The following is a 22,580-nucleotide window of genomic DNA, read 5'->3' as shown; positions in this document are numbered from 1 at the left end:
CTCTATTCTATTCCATTGGTCAGTGTGTCTGTTTTTATGCCAGTACCATACTGTTTTGGTTATTATAGCTTTGTAGTATAGCTTAAAGTCAGGTAGTGTTATGCCTCCAGCTTTATTTTTTTTGCTGAGCATTGCTTTGGCTATGCGTGGTCTTTTATTGTTCCATATAAATGTCTGAATAGTTTTTTCCATTTCTGAGAAAAATGTCTTTGGAATTTTGATGGGCATTGCATTGAATTTGTATATCACTTTGGGTAGTATGGACATTTTCACTATGTTGATTCTTCCAATCCAAGAGCATGGGATATCTTTCCATCTTCTTGTATCCTCTCTAATTTCTCTCAGCAGTGGTTTGTAGTTCTTGTTATAGAGATTTTTCACCTCCTTGGTTAACTCAATTCCTAAGTATTTTAATTTTTTGGTGGCTATTGTAAATGGGCAGGCTTTCTTGATTTCTCCTTCTGCATGTTCACTATTGGAGAAAAGAAATGCTACTGATTTTTGCGTGTTGATTTTGTATCCTGCTACTGTGCTGAAATCATTTATCAATTCCAACAGTTTTTTTGTAGAGGTTTTAGGCTGTTCGATATATAGGATCATGTCATCTGCAAACAGGGACAGTTTGACTTCATCTTTTCCAATCTGGATGCCCTTTATTTCCTTCTCTTCTCTGATTGCTCTGGCTAGTACTTCCAACACTATGTGGAATAGGAGTGGTGAGAGTGGGCATCCTTGTCTAGTTCCTGTTCTTAAAGGAAAAGCTTTCAGCTTTTCCCCATTCAGGATGATATTGGCAGTGGGCTTGGCATATATGGCTTTAATTATATTGAGATACTTTCCCTCTATACCTAACTTATAGAGGGTCTTTGTCATGAATGAGTGCTGAACTTTATCAAATGCTTTTTCAGCATCTATAGAGATGATCATATGGTCCTTGTGTTTGAGTTTATTAATATGGTGTATCACATTTATTGATTTGCGTATGTTGAACCAACCTTGCATCCCTGGGATGAATCCCACTTGATCGTGATGAATAATTTTTCGTATGTGTTGCTGTAATCTGTTTGCTAGTATTTTAGTGAGGATTTTTGCATCTATATTCATCAAGGATATTGGCCTGTAGTTTTCTTTTTTGGTTATATCTTTACCTGGTTTTGGTATCAGGATAATGTTTGCTTCATAAAATGAGTTTGGGAGATTTGTGTCCATTTCAATCTTTTGGAATAGTTTGTAAAGAATCGGTGTCAATTCCTCTTTGAATGTTTGGTAAAATTCTGCTGTGAATCCATCTGGTCCTGGGCTTTTCTTTGTTGGGAGCCTTCTGATAACAGCGTCAATCTCCTTTATTGTTATTGGTCTGTTCAAATTTTGTACGTCTTCATGGTTCAGTTTTGGGAGCTTGTGTGTGTGCAGAAATTTATCCATTTCCTCCAGATTTTCAAATTTGTTGGCGTATAGTTGTTTATAGTAGTCTCGAATGATTCCTTGTATTTCAGATGAATCAGTTGTAATATCGCCTTTTTCATTTCTAATTTTGGTTATTTGAGTCTTCTCTCTTCTTTTTTTTGTTAGCCATGCTAATGGTTTGTCAATTTTATTTATCTTTTCAAAAAACCAACTTTTTGATTCGTTGATCTTTTGAATTGTTTTTTGGTTTTCAATTTCATTCAGTTCTGCTCTGATCTTAATGATTTCTTTCCATCTGCTAATTTTAGGTTTGGATTGTTCTTGTTTTTCTAGTTCTTTAAGGTGAAGTGTTAGGTTGTTCATTTGCCATCTTTCCAGTCTTCTGAAGTGAGCGTTTAATGCAATAAATTTCCCCCTCAATACTGCTTTTGCAGTATCCCACAGGTTTTGGTATGATGTATCATTGTTTTCATTAGTTTCAATAAATTTTTTGATTTCCTGCTTGATTTCTTCTTGGACCCATATGTCATTAAGTAGAATGCTGTTTAATTTCCATGTGTTTGTATAGTTTCCTGTACATGATTTTTTATTGCTGAAATAACAGTTTAAAAAATTTTTTTAATCTGTTTTTAAATCAAGCTGAGTTTCCTGCTGGCAAGTTTTTATCTTTGATTTGTTTTCAGTTAACACATACTTACATGCAAATGTAAAAATATGAATAAAATATAACAAATGGATTGTGGTATAATAAAGTCTACATTCATGTGTTAAATTCTAACAAAATAAAATCAAAGACAGTGATTGGTAGAATAGCTTAGCAGATATTTTTTGGAAACTGGCATTCAAATGGCTTTGTTTTCTACAAAACCGGGAATAAGAGATCCTGATTCTTTCATGACATGCAAGGCCAATCTTCTAAAACTATATTTAACTTTGTAAAAATACATGGGTTCTAAGAAAAAGGAATATACATATACCAAAAACACTACTATTAAAGCTACACAAGAAAACTACATGTTTTAGAATTTCTATGTTTAAATCAACAGCACCCAGAGACGATAAAAGCCAGTTACTAAAAAATTTATTGCTTGGTTAAAACTCAGTTTACAATTCAAAGGAGATTTAAAATCTCTGTGCTGTTATGAAGCTTTATGGGGTTTACAGTGGAGATGAAAACAGAAATAAAAAGACCTGACAAACATAAAATGCCAAAGATACTTCCAGCATCATCGGCATGGATTTTCTACCCCCCCTACCCCCACCCCATCATTACCTTTTACCTTATTCCAACACAACTGACTTTAACTCATCTGCCTGAAAACACAACTATGTTTCCTGGGGTCCCTTTCAAATTGTAAATGTTTGATGGATAAAGCTGAACAGAATATTATTTTTATAATTTTTTTTAAAAACTAGATTGTAAACTCCATGAGGGCAGAAATTTCTGATAAGGATTCTCAGCCTAGAATAGTGCCTAGCATATATGAGTATTACATACTCAATAAATATTTACTGAATTAATAATTTGACCAAAATCTTTCATTAAAATAAAGATACCCAAATAGTATTATGACATTTGCATAGAATTTTATTTTAAACTGGTAATCTAGGCACATTCCACTTCTCAAACATTTTTGCTTTACCATCTATACAAACAACAAAGTCCTTTTTAAAGCTTATTGGTAATTCACAGAATTAGCCAAGGGCTTTCATATTCTTTTTTTTTAATGATTCCATGACAAAACTTATTTTATTTATTAATAAATAAAAAGTAATTTATTCTAATAATTACCTAAAATTGTAAAGGGAAAACCTGAAACCTACTCAAATGAAATGTTATAAAATATTAAAACAAAATATTATTTAAATTACTACAGAAATAATATAAAACAAGTGATGGATCATTCTGGACTTTTCACGTTTTTCTTAAATCTTTAAAGGATATTTTCTAGTTCTCTGCTTAGTCTTGTTTTATATTACTGTCAAACCCCTCACTTTCAAAATCAAATAAATTGAGATGCCATATAATAAACTTCACTGTGCTTTTTACATTTTATACCAAAAGAGCAAATTTATTTTAAAAACAAATTCTAATGCATGCTGGAAAATACTGAGTTGGAATGTTTTCTGAAATGCTGTTTACTGCAAAAGTCCCAATGTTTGATCAACTAACACTGAAGTTTAAATTAGGTCTAAACTCAGGAAATTGACCTTCATAATATTTTAACATGATGTTTTTCTTTAAAGGTGGTTGTCTTCTAAAGAAAAAAGATTTAAATGTCCTTGACTTACGGTCAATTTTCGGTCCCAGATCTGTATGCTTCCATTCTGGCAAGCAGCTGCTATGAGGTTTCCATCTCTACTATATGTACACGTAGTAGGAATGACTTTTTTACCCTGTATTGTCCGTGGTTTAAACACACTTTTTTGCTTCTTTGGATTTTCAACTTCCCATGTCCTCACAGTCCTAAAATGAATCAGAAGATTATCATTTATAAAAAAGAAAGGAGTTTAAAATAGGGAAAAGTCCATTAAAGACAAGCCTATCTTTTAAGAATATATGTCACATTATTTTTAAATAAAACAAAACATGCACTGTAAAATATTCTCCATTCACAAATGAGGTTACTCATGAAAATAAATAAATTGAACCATCTGAATCGTGTTGTCAACAAATCAAAAAGCAAGTGGCAAATTTTACTTCAAATCTATCAGAGTTATCAGTTCTGACATTCTAAAGCAGTGACCTCCAAACTCTTATGATTATACATCCTGGTCAGTAAAACTGTTGAATGTATGCCCCCTATATAGGCACATTAATTTTTAAATTACTTACATGTGTTAATAGTGCACTGTTCTATAACATACACTAGAACACACACTGAAAAATAAATCACTAAAAAAAGAATGATGTTCCTCTATAGCGCCAAGCAAAGATCACATGCCCCTGGGGGAGGAGTAGAAACACAGCTGTCTGCCTCTGAGCTTTCACCAAGTAACAAGGAACAGCAGTCTAGGCCTGGGGCAGGAGCAGAACATCCTCCTACTCAAGGTCCCAGGGAAAGAAACACTGCCACTGAGGGTGGGCAGAACAAAAGCCATATGACCCAGAGGGAGAAGGAAAAAAAAAAAAAGTATAAAATACAGAAAAACAAAGATAGACCAGCAACCTCTTGGCAAAAACTACACAAGCCAAACCACTATGTTATTCCACTATGGAATAACATCTCTAAAGTCCTGAAAGAAAAAACAAATTGTCAATCCAATATTCTATAGCCAGTGAAAGTATATTTCAAAAAGAAGGTGAAATCAAGACTTTTCTCAGATGGAAAAGGCTGAGGCAATTCACTGCTATAAGACATATACTACAAAAAATGTTAAAGGTCTTAACATAGAACAAACGTTACACAAATGGAAATCTGAATCTACAAAAAGAAATGAAGAGTGTTGCAAACAGTACAAATGAGGGTAACTATAAAAGACATTTTTTAAAAAAAATATTTAAATCACTTTTAAAAGTGATTATAAAGCAAAAGTAGTAACAATGTATTACGAGGTTTATAGTATATGTACAAATAACATGTATGACACAAAGAATGGGAGAGAGGAATGGAAGCATACAGTTTTATACTATATTTGAAATAGCATAATATTATTTGAAGAGAGAATATGATATATTAAAGATGTACATGACAAACCCTAGAGCAATTGTTAACACATTTTTAACAATGAGTACATAATAATGGAGATAAAATGGAAACAAAAAATTCATTTTAACAAAAAAAAAGCTAAGAAATAAAAACAATGTGATTAATAGAAAACAAATAGCAACATGGTAGATGTAAATCCTCGTCAATAATTACATTAATTGGAAATGGCCTAAAAACTCTAATTAAAAGACAAAGATTGTTAGATTGGATTAAATGAAAGTAAGACCCAGACAGAATCTGTTTTTAATTATTTATATAAATATTATTATACATAATATATAATATATATTTACTTATATATTATATATTTATATGTAACCTCAAAATTATTTATATGAATTTAAATAAATTTATATTTATTGTATATAAATACATTATATGTTACATATTACATTTTGTATTTATATACAATAAATAATCATATACTATATACTATATTATATATCAAGATTTATGTACGTTAATACTAAAAGGATGGAAAGAGAGTATCATGCAAACAAACAAACAAAAAAAAACCCTGGAGTGACCATATTAATGTCAGACAAAGTAGCCTTCAGAACAAGGAATATAACCAGAGGCAAAACAGAAAATTTCATAATGGTAGTCAATTGATCAACAAACATAACAAATCTAAATGCATATTCCCCTAATAACAGAGCTTCAAAATATAAAAACAAACTTAATAGAAAAGAAAGGTAAAGTAGCAAATCCATACTTGTACACTTCAAGATTCCTCTCTTAGCAACTGATGAAAAAGTAGACTCCCCAGCCCCCAAAAAATCAATAAGTAGAAAGAAGACCTAAAAACACTACCAACCAATTTGAGCTAATTAACACTTATAAAACACTTCACTCAACAATAACTGGATGTACATTCTTTACAGGTGCACACTGAAATATATTCATCAAGATAGACCATAGTTTGGGCCATAAAACACATCTAAACAAAAAAATGGCTAAAATTATACAAAGTATGCTAAATAAAATTAAATAAGCAATCAATAACAGAAACATATCTAGAAATATATCTTTTCCCAAATATTTAGAAATAAAGAAATACACTTCTAATCAATCCATCAGTCAAAGCAAAAAAATTAATATATTAGAAAATACTTTGAATCCAACCAATTATGAAAATATACAACATATCAAAATTCATGGTATTCAACTAAAGCAGAACATAGAAGGAAAGTACAGCACTAACTGCATATATGAGGGTACTTCAAAAAGTTTATGGAGAAATAGAATTAAAAGATAATAGCAATCTTCTAATGAACTTTTTGAAGTACCCTCATGTTAGAAAAATATAAAGGCCTCAAACCAATTATCCAAGAGACAATCTTAAGAAAGTAAGGACCAAAAAAAAAAAAAGAAAAAGAAAAGAAAAAAGAGAGAGAGAGAGAGAGTGTGTGAGAAAGAAAATAATTAAAATGAGAGTACAAATGAATAAAATAGAAAACAGGACCGGCCCTGTGGCTCACTCGGGAGAGTGCGGCACTGGTAGTGCCAAGGCCGCGGGTTCGGATCCTATATAGGGATGGCCGGTGCGCTCACTGGCTGAGCGTGGTGAGGACCACACCATGCCAAGGGTTGCAGTCCCCTTCCTGGTCAGGAAAAAAAAAAAATAGAAAACAAAAACAGCAGAGGAACCAAAATCTGGATCTTTGAGAAGGTCAATAAAATTAATAAGCTTCTAGCTGGACTGGTGATAAAAATGGAAACTGGAGCCAATATCAAACACCAATATCTTTAAAGAAGGAAGGGACACATCACTAGAGCTTAATAACATTAAAAGGATACTAGGGAATTTTATGAACAACTTTATACAAATAAATTTGATAATTTAGATGAAGTGGACAAATTTCCTTGAAAGACACAAACTACCAAAGCTCACTCAATAAGAAACAAATAACTGAAAATATTCCTACAGCTGTGTAAAAATGTGAATACATAATTAAAATCCTTCCCACTAAGAAAACTCAAGATGGCTTCACTGTTGAATTTTACCAAACATAAGAAAGAATATCAATTTTATACAAACTCTTCCAGAAAACAGAGGGAACACTTCCCAATTCATTCTATAAGGTCAGCATTACCCTTATGCCAAGAACAAAGTTGCTACAAAAAAAGAAAACCATAGACCAACATCCCCAGTGAACAGAGACACACAAATTCCTAGCAAAACATCAGCGAATTCAAGCTAGCAGTATATAAAAAGGATAATACATCATGGCTAAGTGGTGTTTAAACAGGGAGCGTAAAGGAGGATTGGAAGGACTGAAAATCAAACAATATTATGCACCATATCAACAGACTAAAAATGAAAAAAGATATATGATGGACAAAATTGATGCAAAATAAGCATTTGGGGGGTAAAAAAAAATCCAACATCCATTCATTATAAAAATTGTCAGTAATCTAGGAATAGAAAGGAACTCCCCGACCTGACAGAGGACATTTATGAAAAACCTACAATGCACTTAATGGAGAAAGGCTGAATGCTTCCCCTCTATGTTTGAGAACAAAGCAATGATGTCAACTCTCACCATTTCTATAAACTGGAATTGCCAGCCAGCGAAGTAAGGCAAATAAAAGAAATGAAAGACTTACAGATGGGAAAGAAGAAATAAAACTGCCTTTATTAAGAGACCACAAAATCATCTATACAGAAAATTACAAGAGTCTACAAAAATGCTACTAGAACTAATAAGTGAGTTTTTAGCAAGGTCACAGGATACAAGGTCAATAATCATAAACCAATTTTATTTCTATTGACTAGCAACAGAAAATCAGATATTGAAATCATGAAAATAATACCAGTCATAACAGTATGAATAAATATGAAATATGACAAAACATAGTCATGTACCACATAACACGTTTTGGTCAACTACAGAGACCACATATACGATTATGGTCATAGCCATCGTAAGGTCATAATGCAACGCATTACTCATGTAGAAGCAATAGGCTATACCACGTAGCCTAGGTGTGCAGTAAGCTATACCATCTAGGTTTGTGTAAGTACACCCTATTATGTTCTCATAACAAAATTGCCTAATTACCTTTCTCAGAACATATCTCTGTCATTAAGCAACAAATGGCTGTACATGTATATCTGTACACTGAAAACCACAAAATATGTCTGAGAAAAAAGGAAAGAATCTCTATGTAAATGAGAAGAAATACTGTATTCATGGTTCAGAAGAGTCATTATTATGAAGATTTCAATTCTTCTCAAATTGATCTTAAGATTCAATACAATCACAATCAAATTCCAGTAGGGTTTTTCAGGAGTAGAAATTGGATAAGCTGATTCTAAAACATATGGAAATGCAAACAACTTGGAACAGCCTAAACAAGAACAAAAGTACAAAACTAGAGAACTCTCTTTACCCAGGTCACATAAGTTATAATTACACTTATCAGTATTAACATTTATTCCTTTTACAAGAAGAGTTCCTTAAGAGCAAGGATTCTTTAATTTTTTTTTAATCTTTGTATGCATACAGCCTGTACCATCTCTCAAACATAATAGAGACATAAATACTAGGTCCTCAATAAGTGGTTTTTTTTCCTGAAAAAATGCTCAACATCACTAATCATCATGGAAATGCAAATTAAAACCACACTGAAACATTATCTTACCCCAGTTAGACTGGCTATAATCAAAAAGACTGAGAATAACAAATGCTGACAAGGTTGTGGAGAGAGGGAACTCTCTTCACTGTTGGTGGGACTGCAAATTCGTATAACCACTATAGAAAACAGAATGGAGGTTTCTCAAACTACAGATAGAACCGCCAAATGATCCAGCAATCCCACTGCAACCCAAAGAAGGGATACATGCAGTCCCATGTTTATTGCAGCTCTATTTACAATAGCCAAGATATGGAACCAACCTACATGTCCATTGACGGATGACTGGATAAGGAAAATGTGGTATACATACACTATGGAATACTACTCGAGCCATAAAAAAAGAAGGAAATTCTGCCATTTGCAACAACATGGATAAGTGTGGAGAAAATTATGCTATGTGAAATAAGCCAGGCACAGAAGGACAAATACCGCATGTCCTCACTCATAACTGGAAGCTAAGAGAGAAAGGAGGAAGGAAAGAAAGACCACAGTGGTGCACTGGACTTGCAAAGGGAAGAACACACCTAGGGTTGCCAGGGGTGGGGAGAGGAGGTCAGGTAGAGGATGGGAGAACACGGAGAGTAACTGCAATTTGTTGTAATTGGTATGCTGATAGTATTGATCTGACTACCACATCTTGCCACAGGTGGTGACAGTCAGCTTTGTGTCCCATGAGTATGCATAATCAATAAGAAAATAAGTAAATAAATAAATATATAAATAAATAAATGGCTTGTTGCTTGAATGAAATACTTTTGCTACCTGATTTCAAAGCCTTCAATGCTTTCTGAGCATTTTACAAATCAACTTTATTGAGATGTAATCTATATACAATGAAATGCAATTTATTTTTAAATGTATAGATTTCGAACAGCCAGCATTTTCTGTAAGGCTGTCAAATATTTATGATTTATTCTAAATGAAGCTTTTTCCGTTTTGTTTTTAAATAACTTTTGCATGTCTTCCCCTAAGCTTTACTTGGGAAATGAATTGCTTAACATTACCAAAACTCAGTTTTCAAAGCTATCAAACCCACTGCTCAACGTAATCTCAAGACTACACAGACTAAATTTTAGGAACCAGTGACTAGCAAAATGTAAGGTCAAATAAGCATTTGGGAAAAGTACACAGGAATAACAGAAAGGCACTCTGAATTTCCAGGATTTAAAGCAACCTAGTGAACAGCATGAGACATAACTTCAGTGTTACAAGACACCTTCACAGCTAGAAGCCCTCAGGAGTGACAGATACTGCTAGCTGCACACTCCAACATCCATTCTCCTCTCTCCTCAAGCACTTCTCAGCCTCTCTTGCAGCTAGATGTGATGAAAGGTGGCCAATGTTTTGACCAATGAGGAATAAATAAAAGGGTAGTGTAGTACTTTGAGGAAGTCTCTAAAAGAACATTACAGACTCTTCCTCACCTCTTCTTATTTACTCCTTCCTTGGGCAGTAATCTGTATATGATGGCTGGGCACAAGCAGCATCTTGTCACAGGAACAAAATAGAAGGTGCCCTGGCCCTTGATGACCTTGGAACCATCAAACCAGCTCTGCAATGGCTAAGTCTAGACTTTTAATGAGAGAGGAATGCACTTATTTTTATATGCACATACACAAACTCTCTCTCTCAAGTCAGGTTTATTGGGTTATAACATACAATAAAATTCACCTTTTTAAATGCACAGTTCTACGTATTTTGACAAACACATGGTTCTATCACTCCAGAAAATTCCCTTGTGATGCTCCTTTATAAAAACCTCTTCCCTCCCCACCTTTAACACTTGGCAACTACTGACCTATTTTGTATCCTTATAGTTATAACTTTTCCAGAATATACACAAAGGGAATTATATAATATGTAGCCTTTTGAGTCTGGCTTCTTTACCTTAGCATAACGCATTTGAGTTGTTGTTATATGTATCAGTACTTCATTCCTTTCTGTTGTTGAATAAAATTCCACTGTATGGATGTATCACATTTTGTTTATCCACTTACCAAATAAAGGATTTTATTTGGTTGATTATGAAGAAAGCTGCTATAATTATTCATGTATAGTTTTGTTAGTTTTTTTTTTTTTGGTACAAATAAATTTTCATTTCTCTAGGTAAACATCTAGAAATGAGATTGCTTGTCATATGGAACATATATGTTTAACTTTATAAGGAACTGTTTTCCAAAGTGGGTATTCCATTTTGCATTTCCACCAGCAATGTATGAGCATTCCAATTGCTCCATATCTTCACCAGCATTTGGTATCATCAGATGATGGGTTTTTTTAAGCAATTCTAATAGATGTGTAGTGGTAGTGTATTGCGATTTTAATTTACATTTAAAAAAAAACTAGAGATGTTGAGGATCTTTCCATATGTTATTTGTCATGTATTTCTCTTTTGGTGAAGCGTCTGTTCAAATATTTTGCCCATTTACAATACTGAGTCGTTTATTTTCTATTAATGAATTTTGAGAGCTTTTTAGATATTCTGGATACAAGTTCTTGATCAGATATGTGTTTGGCAAATATTTTCCAAGTCTGTAACTTGTCTTTTCATTTTTTAAAAAAGTGTTTCAAATAGCACATATTTTACATTTTTATAAAGTCCAATTTACAATATTTCTGGGTATTGTATCTAAGAATTCTTTGCCTAACCAAGCTCATAGAAATTCTCCTTTCTTCTTCAAGTTTTATAGTTTTAAGTTGTACAACCAGGTGTATGATCTATTTGAATTAGTTTATATATGTAGTACGAGGTACAGGTCAAGATTGATTTTTTTGCACTTACATCTAGCATTATAAAGCCATCCCCCTATTGAATACATTCTGTATTGCTTACTTGTCTCTTATCTCTGTTCACTGATTCCCATAGTTACTAAGTACAAAAAGCTGAGGAATAATGCATGTGTCTCTTCTCTCTACCCTAAACTCTGCAACAGAAGGATAAATTATGATAGTCAGTTTTTCTTTTTTATAACTGAACATCCCCAAATGTCAGATAATACTTTAGAGTTACAATATGAAAGGCCCCCTACAAGCATAAAGTATCATTATCTGGCTTGTTTAAAGTTCTTCATCTCTAAAACTGGGATAATAATACCAACAATGAGGGGCCAGGAGATTTAAATGAGATTAGGGATGTAAACATATCTAGGACAATACTTGGAACACAGTAGGCACTCAATAAATACTAGTTCCTTTCTACTCTTCCTCTCAGACCATAAATAAAATATCAAAGCTAATAAATCCAACTAATTTATTTCAGTGGTATATTAACAGGTTGAGCTAGTTATCAAAATATGGAAAGGAAAAAAAAGCAGTTTACCTAGCATATGGACGTATGAAATACAAATTAATGCAGCATCTAATAGTGACTAATTACACTATGGTTTTATGGCTCTGACTCTCTGAATCCATGCCTGAAAAAATGAATGTTAAAGTGCTAGGCCATTAGGTATCTGTCAAAACATTTTATGCTGAAGAACACATATTTTGAAACTTGGAATAAGATCTGGTCTTGTAAAATTAAAACTGCATTTCATAAAAAAGATTTAAAAATAGAAGAAGGATGTGCCTGGGCCTTTCCGGACACACAATGAAAACATCCAGAAGACAAGAAAAAGACACAGGTGGGGTCGTTACATTGCCCCAGGCACAAATGCTTTCTGTCTTAAAATTTTGAATTCTTTCCAGTTACGAGTTCTAAACTTTCTGGCATCTGCTGCATAAATGCATCACCGCATTTGGCAGAAGTCAAGGGAAGCATTAATTCTGCATGGAAATCACTTAAGAGATCCTGGTTTAATTTTTCTCAAAAGACTACACAAGCAACTTGAATGATGTAAAAGACTGAAACTTGCTGGCTCTCTTGGCAGAACAAATACAAGAAGAAAGACTTTCTTTTCAAAAGTGCCTAAATATTAAGGTATTAAAGTTCCACAGAAATGGGGAAAATGTTCTATCTTCTATGTAAACCCACAATAATCTTTATAAACACACACTTGACACACAGTTCATATACCTGCAACAAAGTAATCGCAGTAAGAATATAATTGTATTCAGAATTTATCTGGTGCTAATATTTACTGAAGTTGTATGATTTGGGAACAAACTCTCTGAATGTTCATCCAATCAAAGGGTTTGAAAAGTAAAATGCCTTATGAAACCTACAGTTACAATTATTAATTAGAAGTAAATGTTACAATAAAAAACTACTTCTGCCCTTACATTTATAGCCAACTGATTTTCAACAAAGATGCCAAAACAATTCAATGGAAAAGAAATAGTCTTTTCAACAAATAATGGTAAGACAACTAGCTATCCATATGTAAAAAAGTGAATTTGGAACCTTACTTCACACCATACAAAAATTAACTCAAAATGAATCATAGACTTAAATGTAAAAGTTTTAAATGAAAACATAGGAGTAAATCTTCATGATCTTGAATTAGGAAATGAGTTCTTAAATATAACACCAAAAGACAAATGATGAAATAGGGGGAAAAAAGATAAGATGGGCATTATCAGAATTAAAAACTTATGTGCTTCAAAAGATACCATCAAGATAAGTGAAAAGACAAGCCACAGACTTAGGGAAAATATTTTCAAATCACATATCTGATAAGGTACTAGTGTCCAGAATATATAAAGAACATGTAAAATGATGCAGCCACTTTGGAAAAGTTTGGCAGTTCCATAAAATATTAAACATAGATTTTTTAAACCTTCAACTTTACTGAATTTGTTTACCAGTTCTAACAGTTTTTTTGTAGAGTATTTAGGGTTTCCAAAATATAAGATCATGTCATCAGCAAACAGAGATAACTTCATTCTTCCTTTCCTATTTGGACGCCTTTTATTTCTTTTTCTTGCCTAATTGTCTGGCTAGAACTTCCAATACTATGTTGAGTAGAAATGGTGAAGAGCAGACATCTTTGTCTTGTTCATAATCTTAGAGGAAAAGTTTTCAACTTTTCCCCATTGAGTATGATGTTAGCTTGGACCTGTCATATATGACCTTTATTGCGTCAAGGTACATTCCCTCGATATCTATTCTGTTGAGATTTTTTATCATGAACGAATGTTAAATTTTATCAAATGCTTTTTCTGCATCTACTGAGATGATCATGTGGTTTCTGTCCTTCATCTTGTTAATTCAGGGTATCACATTTATTGATTTACATATGTTGAACCATCTGTGCATCTCTGGGATAAATCCCAATTGATCATTGTGAATGATCCTTTTAATATGCTGTTGAATTTGGTTTGCAAGTATTTTGTTGAGATACTTATGTTCATCAGGGATATAGCCATTATTCCTATAATAGGATATAGACATTATTCCTATAATGTCTTTGTCTGGCTTTGGTATCGGGGTAATGCTGGCCTCATAAAATGAATTTGAAAGTATTCCTACTCCTTCAATTTTTGGAACAGTTTGAGAAGGACTGGTATCAGTTCTTCTTGAAATTTTTGGTAGAATTCAGCAGTAAAGCCATCAGGTCCTAGGCTTGTCTTTGATAGGAGATTTTTTATTGCTGATTCAATCTCCTTACTCATTATTGGCCTATTCATATTTTCTACTTCTAGACTAACAACAATCTCTCTGAAAAAGAAATTAAGAAAATAATCCCATTTACAATACCATGGAAAAAATAAAATAAAATACTTTGGAGTAAATTTAACTACAGATGTGAAAGATCTGTACACTGAAAACTATAAAACATTGATTTAAAAAACTGAAGATGCAAATAAATGGAAAGATATCCCATGTTCACGGACTGGAAGAATTAATATTGTTAAAATGTCCTACTTTGCCAAGTGACCTACAGATTCCGTGCAATCCCTACCAAAATTCCAATGTCATTTTTCACAGAAATAGAAAAAACAATCCTAAAATTTAGATGGAACCACAAAAGACCCTAAATAGCCAAAGCAATCTTGAGCAAAAAGAACAAAGCTAGAGACATCACACTCCTGATTTTAAAATATTTTAAAGCCATTATAATCAAAATAGCATGGTATTGCATTAAAACAGACACAGCAAACAATGGAACAGGATAGAAAGTCCAGAAATAAACCCAAGTATTTACAGTCTACTGATTTTCAACAAAGATGCCAAAAATACAATGGGAAATGGACAGTTTCTTCAATAAATGGTGTTGGAGAAACTGCATTTCCACCTATCCACATGTAAAAGAATAAAATTGGATCCTTATCTCACATCACATACAAAAATCAACTCAAAATGGATTAAAGACTTAAAGGTATGACCAGAAACTATAAAACTACTAGAAGAAAATATAAGATAAAAACTGCTGCTGCTTCTTTTCTGTTTTGGTGGGAGGGGGTCAGCTGGCTGGTACTGGGATCCAAGCCCTTGACTTTGGTGTTATCAGCACCATGCACTATGGAGTGAGCTAACCGGCCAGCCCCCCAAAAAACATTGGTCTGGGCAAAGATTTTTTTGTATATGACCAAAAAGCACAGGCAACAAAAGCAAAAATAAACAAATGGGATTGAATCAAACTAAAAAGCTTTTGTACAGCAAAGGAAACAACAGAGTGAAGAGACAACCCAAGGATTGGAAGAAAATATTTACAAACCATACATCTAATAAGCAGCTAATATCTAAAATATATAAGGAATTCAAATGACTCAATATAAAGAAAACAAATAACCCAATTAAAAAGTGGGCAAAGAGTCTGAACAGACATTTCTCAAAAGAAGACAAACAAATGGCCAACAGACATATGAAAAAATGCTCAACATTTCTAAGCATCAGGGAAATGCAAATTAAAATCACAATTAGATATCACTTCACATCTGATAGAATGGCTATTATCAAAAAGATGAATGATAATAAGTGTTGGCAAGGATATGGAGAAAAGTACACTGATACATTGTTGGTAAAAATGTTAATTAGTACAGCCATTTTGGAAAATATTATGGCGGTTCCTCAAAAAAACTAAAATTAGAATTACCATATGATCCAGCATTCTACTTTTAGGTATATATCCAAAGAAATTGAAATCAGTATGTCAAAGAGATATCTGTACTCCCATGTTCATTTCAGCAGTACTCATAATGGCTAAGATATGAAAGCAATCTAAGTGTCCATCAATGAATAAACACATAAAGAAAATGTGGTATATTTACATAATGCAATACTATTCAGCCTTAAAAAGGAGGAAATGCGGTCATTTGTGACAACTTAGATGGACCTGGAGGATATTATGCTAAATGAAATAAGCCAGACACAGAAAGACAAATATTGCATGATCTCACTTATATGTGAAATCTTTAAAGTCCATCTGACAGAAATAGAGAGTAGGAAGGTGGTTACCAGAGGCTGGGAGGGGATAGGGAGAGCAAGAGGGAAAGGGGAGATGCTGATCAAAGGGTACAAAGTTTCAGTTACATTGAAGGAATAACTTTTAGTGACCTATTGCACTGCATGGTGACCACAGTTAATAATAATGTATTGTATATTTCAAAATTGCTAAAGGAAGATATTTAAGATTCTCACCCCAAAATATTAGTTGGTGAGGAGATGGATTTGTTAATTAGCTTGATTTATTCCTTCTGTAATGTATACATAGATCAAAATATCCCATTATATATCCCACAAATATATACAACTATCATTTGTCAATTAAAAAATATATATGTATATATATAAATAGATTGTCTTCATCCATTCAGGCTGCTGTAAGAAAAATACTATAAACTAGGTGGCTCATAAACAAGAGAAATTATTTCTCACAGTTCTGGAGTCTGCGAAGTCCAAAATCAAGGCACAGACAGATTCAGTGTGTGGTGAGGGCCCATTTCCTGGTTCACAGACTGCCATCTTTGTGCTATAACCTCACATGGTAGAAGGGCAAGGGACCTCTCTCAGATGTATTTTATAAGAGCACTTATTCCAATCATGAGAGTTCTTCCCTCATCACCTAATCACCTCCCAAAGGTCACACCTCTAATACTAACACCTTGGGAGTTAGGATTTCAACACATAAACTTGGTGGGGACACAAATATTTAGTCTACACTGTAGACTTATCACATGACTCAGCAATTCCACTCCTAGGTACCTACCCAAGAGAAACAAAAGCATATGCCCACTTAACAACTTGTACATGAATGTTCATAGAGGCATTATTCATAATAGCCCAAACTTGGAAACAACCCAAATGTCTATCAACTGGTGAATGGATACACAAAATTTGAAATTGCCATACAATGAGATTCTATTTGGCAATAAAAAGGAAAAAAGTAGTGATACATGCTATATATTACTTTCCTGAGGCTGCCAATAACCAATAATCAAAAGACAGGTGATTTAAAACAACAGAAATTTATTCTCTCACAGTTCTGGAGACCAGAAGTCTGGAATCAAGGTGTGGGCAAGGCCACAAGCCCTCTGGAGGCTCTTGGGGAGAATCCCTCTTGCCTCTTCAAGCTTCTGGTAGCTGTCAGCATTCCTTGGCTTGTTTGCCTTATGACCACATCACTCCAGTCTTTCCCTCTGTGTGTCTCCTCCTTTTCTGTCTCTTATAAGAGTACTTGTCAGATTTAGGGTCCACCTGAATAATCCAAGATGATCTCATTTCAAGATACTTAACAATGACATCTGCAAAGACTCTTTTTCCAAATAAGATAAGATTCACAGGTTCCAGGGATTTGATGTGGACATTATCTTTGGGGCGCGGGGTGGGGGGAGTGTCAAACCACTATACCCTATAACATAAATGAACCTCAAAACACCTTATTCCAAGTGACAGAAGCTAGACACAAGAGATCATATACTGCATGAGTCCATTTATTTGAAATGTCCATAAAAGGCAAATATATAGACAGCAAATATATAGACTAGTGGCTGTCTAGGACTGGTGGTAGGAATGGGGAATGACCACACATGGTCTCTTTTTGAGGCAATGGAAATGTTATAAATTAGATTGCCATGATGGTTGCACAACTCTAAATATAATAAAAATCCTTGAATATCCCTATCCTCTTCTAGTTTCAGCTGGAATCAGTATAGCTGAAAATCCCTTTAAATTCCTAAAAAAGACCATTATTAATTAAACATTTCTGAGGAACACTTGAGGAAATCTCAGATGAGCAAACTGATTAAATGGAACTGGAAGGGGTTCCCAATTTAAAATACCTACAGTAATTCCCCCTTATCCATGAGGGATATGTTCTAAGACCCCCAGTGGATGATTGAAACCAAGGATATTACTGAACTATACATTACATGTTTTTTCCTATACATACATACCTATGATAAAGTTTAATTTATAAATTAGGCATAGTAAGAGATTAACAACAATAACTAATAATAAAATACAATTATAACAATATACAGTTGACACTTGAATGATGTGGGGGTTAGAGGTGGTGACTCCCCAAGCAGTCAAAAATTCACATGTAACTTCTGACTCCCCCAAAACTTTACTAATAACCTGCTGTTGACCTGAAGTCTTACTAATAACATAAATAGCTAACACATATTTTTGTATGTTATATGCATTATATACCATATTTTTACAATGAAGTAGGCTACAGAAGATAATGTTATTAAGAAAATCATAGGGAAGGCAAAATACATTCACAGTATTTATTGAAAAAAATCTGCGTATAAGTGGACCTGACCTGCACAGTTCAAATCCGTGTTGTTCAAAAGTCAACTATACTGTAATAAAATTTGTATGAATAAAAGTTTCATGAATGTGATATCAGTGTCTTTCTCTCTCAAAATATCTTATTGTACTGTACTCACCTTTCTCCTTGAGATCTGCCATCTGATAACTGAGAAGGCTACTAAGTGACTAACGGGCAGGTAATATGTACAGTGTGAATTCACTGGCCAAAGGGATGAGCAACATTTCATTACACTACTCAGAAAAGCATGCAATTTAAAACTTATGAATTGTTTATTTTTGGAATTTTCCATTCAATATTTTTGGACCATGGTTGACTACAGGTAACTGAAACCAAGGAAAACAAAACAGCAGGGGGGAGACTACTGTACCAATTTTCTCATCAGACAAAAATTACTCCCCGCTCTTATAAGCCAAATAAACCTAAAGCCTGTACCTCAAACTCTGCCTGGACTGATGCTCCAGTAACAAAGCCTGGTCCCTAGCTTCAGAGTATGCAGCCAAGAAGGAATGAAAACAATGTCCCAGACAAAGGTCCTAGACCTTTTTATTTAGTCACATAAATGGTAAATTTGAGAAGAGAGAAAGACACTAGAAAATAAAATTAAAATAGTAAAGATCCAGTGTGTCTAATAGTATATATTTCTGACCAACTGGAAATAAAAAAGAAGTCACTGATGGAAATCAACTCTTACAGAGAGGGCACTAACAGCAAAGAGAAGAATTCTGTAATTCTCTAACTGTTGCATTTCTACATACTGTACTGGAGAGCAGGAAATTCACAATGAATCCATCTGGAGCATAAAGCAAGTCCCTCAGTTCTATTCCACTAATTAATAACTCTTATTATATATATATATATATATATATATATGATAAAAAATTATATGTGGATTTGTCCTTAAAATTTGGAGAAAGATGTACTGTGCCTATAATTATAGATGACTGGTTTATTTATGTTAAGAAGTAATGCTATATTACTATCTTCTGACAAAAATAAAATAGCACAGTGGGTGGAGATGGAAGATAAGAGATATGGGGGCAGAGGAAAGAGACTATTACGGTGGCCAGCACAGGATAAAGTGAGTATGACAAATCTTACAGAAATCTGCCTCCACCCACGCCTTCACCATGGGTTGTCAGGGCTCACTAGTGCTTCTGGTCAAACCTTTCCCTGGATATCAACAGGTGCACAGGCAGGCTTCCCAAGAAACCACTGAAGTTTAACATGATTACAGCCAGTATTCTTTATTTTTAAAAAATGCCTCTGAAATACAATATGTATACAAATTTTCACTCAACCAACCAAGTTGAAAAGCAGCAGACTCCACATCTGCAAAACAGATTCTAAAGATGAAATTTTGTGCCAAAGAATGATTCAGTGCAAATCTGAAAATGAGATGAATATTCTTCTGAAATGGAATGGATGATTTTCCCTGACTAAAAAGTTAAACAACGCTTAATCAAGTTGTAGAGTTAAGTAGTGAAGTCAATGTTACTTTAGAAGTTTACACTAAAAATAGTGAACCTTTTCAATATCTCTAACAAATTAATCTACAACAGAATGCTTGTGCTAGGAGGATTATTCCCAGAAATCATGAAATGCCAAAATGTGTTTGATAATGAATTCAAAATACTGGACTAATAATGTGAGTAAGAGCTAAGATTTAGACTCATAATCATGACAGCTAACATCTAAATGTTCATAAGGATGCAGGCACTGTTTTAAGCACTTTATCATTGAATCCTCACAACTCTCTGAAGAAGATACTATTATCATCTCTATTTTGCAGAGATAAAAGGCACATAAGGATTATATAATAATTAATATTGACAGTCAGCTGAGTGGAATAAACTAATGGACCTGATGTCAAGGCACATTACTTTCTACCTCATATTTCAGTCTTTTTAATAGGAACCGATGAAGACAGGTAAGGTCATAACAATTTTGGATTTATATGCTATAATATTGATGGTTCAAGTAATTCTTTCACTTGAGAAAAATTTTGCAAAATTTCCATATCTATAAAACTAATGCAAAATAAAGCTGAATATTATTTGTATTTTGCATCTTTTAGGAACAAGCAGTTACTTTGAAAGTCCTGTTACTATAAAGTATAGTATGTTACAGAAATGTAGTCCTTAGTATTTAACAAAATAAATACCAACTTTTCTCCTCCCCGTGAAGATAATCAGTGAGAAAACACTTTCAAAGGACACAAGTGTAAGGCATCCCATCAACTATGATTACCAGTCTCTGTCTCTGATCCTTTACACTTTCTCCTTCCCCCCAGACCTATGATACACTTGTTCATAACCCAGGCATTTCCCCCTGCATGAGCTCTGTTCTAGTCTCTTACATACTTCTAGGGGAATAAATTTTCTGTGCGTAGAGAAGAAGGAACAGCATGTAGAAGAAGAATCAGCAATAGCTGAGGCACGGAGTTCAAATGGAGAAATAAAGTGGATCCAGAAAAGGATTTAAAATTCACCATAATATAGCTTAAAACCTTGCACAGAGACTGTAAACTACAAGGATCAACAGAGCAAATGGAACCACCCAAGTAGCATTTTGTCATCAGAAACAGGCTATATGAGAAAAGGCACTGGTGGGAACCATACTAAAGAAGTACTACACACAAGGACAACACATGCTGATGACAGAAGATGAAACTCAGCATACTCTTCATATGCCTACTTAAAGCCTTCACAATTACACCAATAAGCATGAAAAGATGTTCAATATCTGTAGCATTAACACTAAGTACAACAATATTCATAAAAACTAATCATTTACTAGGTCTGTATTATACCAGCAGTAAGTTAGGGGCTTTATACACATTATCTCATTTTAAGCTCACAATTAGGAGGCGGGTACCTTTATCAACCCCATTTTACAGATGAGGTGTGAGAAGTTATATCATTGTCCATGATCACACACAGTTAATAGTGGCAGAGTTAGGATTCTAATCCAGGTCAACTAGGTTGTAGAGCACTTACCTGTACCTCAATATCTAAAGGATAATTGTGTGTGAATCTCTGGATGTATAACCACTGTATAAAATTGGGCCATACACTACCAAGTAAACAGAACATTCTTGGATTATATTGCTAGATGTCTGTACTTTGAGAAGTACTATTTACAGTACATTGTTAGTCTAGTTTCCAGGGACTGTAATTCACTACATATTTCTTTGAAATATTAAAAGGTTTGATTTCATATTTTGGTTTTCACCCGTCCCTACAGTTAATTAGTCAAAATAAAGTGGACAGACTGCAGAACACTTAAATTTTCTCCAGGAGAAATGAAGACCAGAATACAACTGCTAAAAATGACCCATTCTATAACCGAGTAGCAAGAACATCAAATATTAAACATCCTAGAAAGGCAGGTCCTGTTTTAGCAGATTTAAAAAGAAAGTTTTCATACACTTCCCCCACCCCCAGGAGTTGTCTAAAGGTGAGATCTAGGATTTGGAATACAGTGAAGTATCTTCTGACTTAGGCCTTAAGAAGGGCCTAAGTATCTGAATGCCACCTAGTATTCAGAAGCCATTTAAAGCAAAATAATCTGTCCCCATTTGATACATTTAATGTTTATCAGAGTAAACTCTGATAGCCTTGATCTCTCTGCTGCCTGACTCTAGATCTATGGGTAGTTTTTTGAATTTTAATGGGAATTTGTGGGAAGAGGTGTCTGTGGGTTATCTAAAATAGTACATATATGTACTTTTTGCAGGGAGGTATGTAGTTCCCTTTAGATCATCAAAGATATTTAATAAAGATTAAAAACACAACTCTGGGTAATTTAAATTTTACCCATGGCACAAGTAAGAACTTCAGAGAACTGATTTTATATTTAGACTGCATTGCTTTGATCCCCACTTAGAATGGCTTTTCTTAAATTACATTTTTAAGTCCTGCTTTGATTTGTGTTGAAGTGTACAACAACAACAAAATGGCAACATGACTACAGTACAGAAAAATGATTAAGGGTAAGGTCAAATTAGCCTGTTTTTAAATCCTCTCTCCCAACTTACTATGTGATCTTAGACAAGTCACTTTCTCAGAGCGTCAGTTTCTTAATCTGAAATTACACATAATACTTCACAGAGCTACTTTAAGGAACTGAATGAGTAAATATACATAAAGCACTTAGCACA

At 33.8% G+C, this 22,580-nt stretch overlaps 1 protein-coding gene across 1 annotated transcript in view; it reads right to left on the bottom strand.

Moving 5' to 3' along the window:
* WDR70 (WD repeat domain 70) overlaps positions 1-22,580 on the bottom strand; it is a 359,712-nt gene that overhangs the window by 108,981 nt on the left and 228,151 nt on the right. Inside the window, exon 10 of the mRNA XM_063087213.1 lies at positions 3,700-3,874. Within this exon, the coding sequence (XP_062943283.1) occupies positions 3,700-3,874 (175 nt within the window). The remainder of the gene's footprint in view (positions 1-3,699; positions 3,875-22,580) is intronic.

Source organism: Cynocephalus volans, chromosome 2 (genome assembly GCF_027409185.1).
Source record: "Cynocephalus volans isolate mCynVol1 chromosome 2, mCynVol1.pri, whole genome shotgun sequence".
NCBI lineage: Eukaryota > Metazoa > Chordata > Mammalia > Dermoptera > Cynocephalidae > Cynocephalus > Cynocephalus volans.
This window is presented reverse-complemented; position numbering and strand designations above follow the sequence as displayed.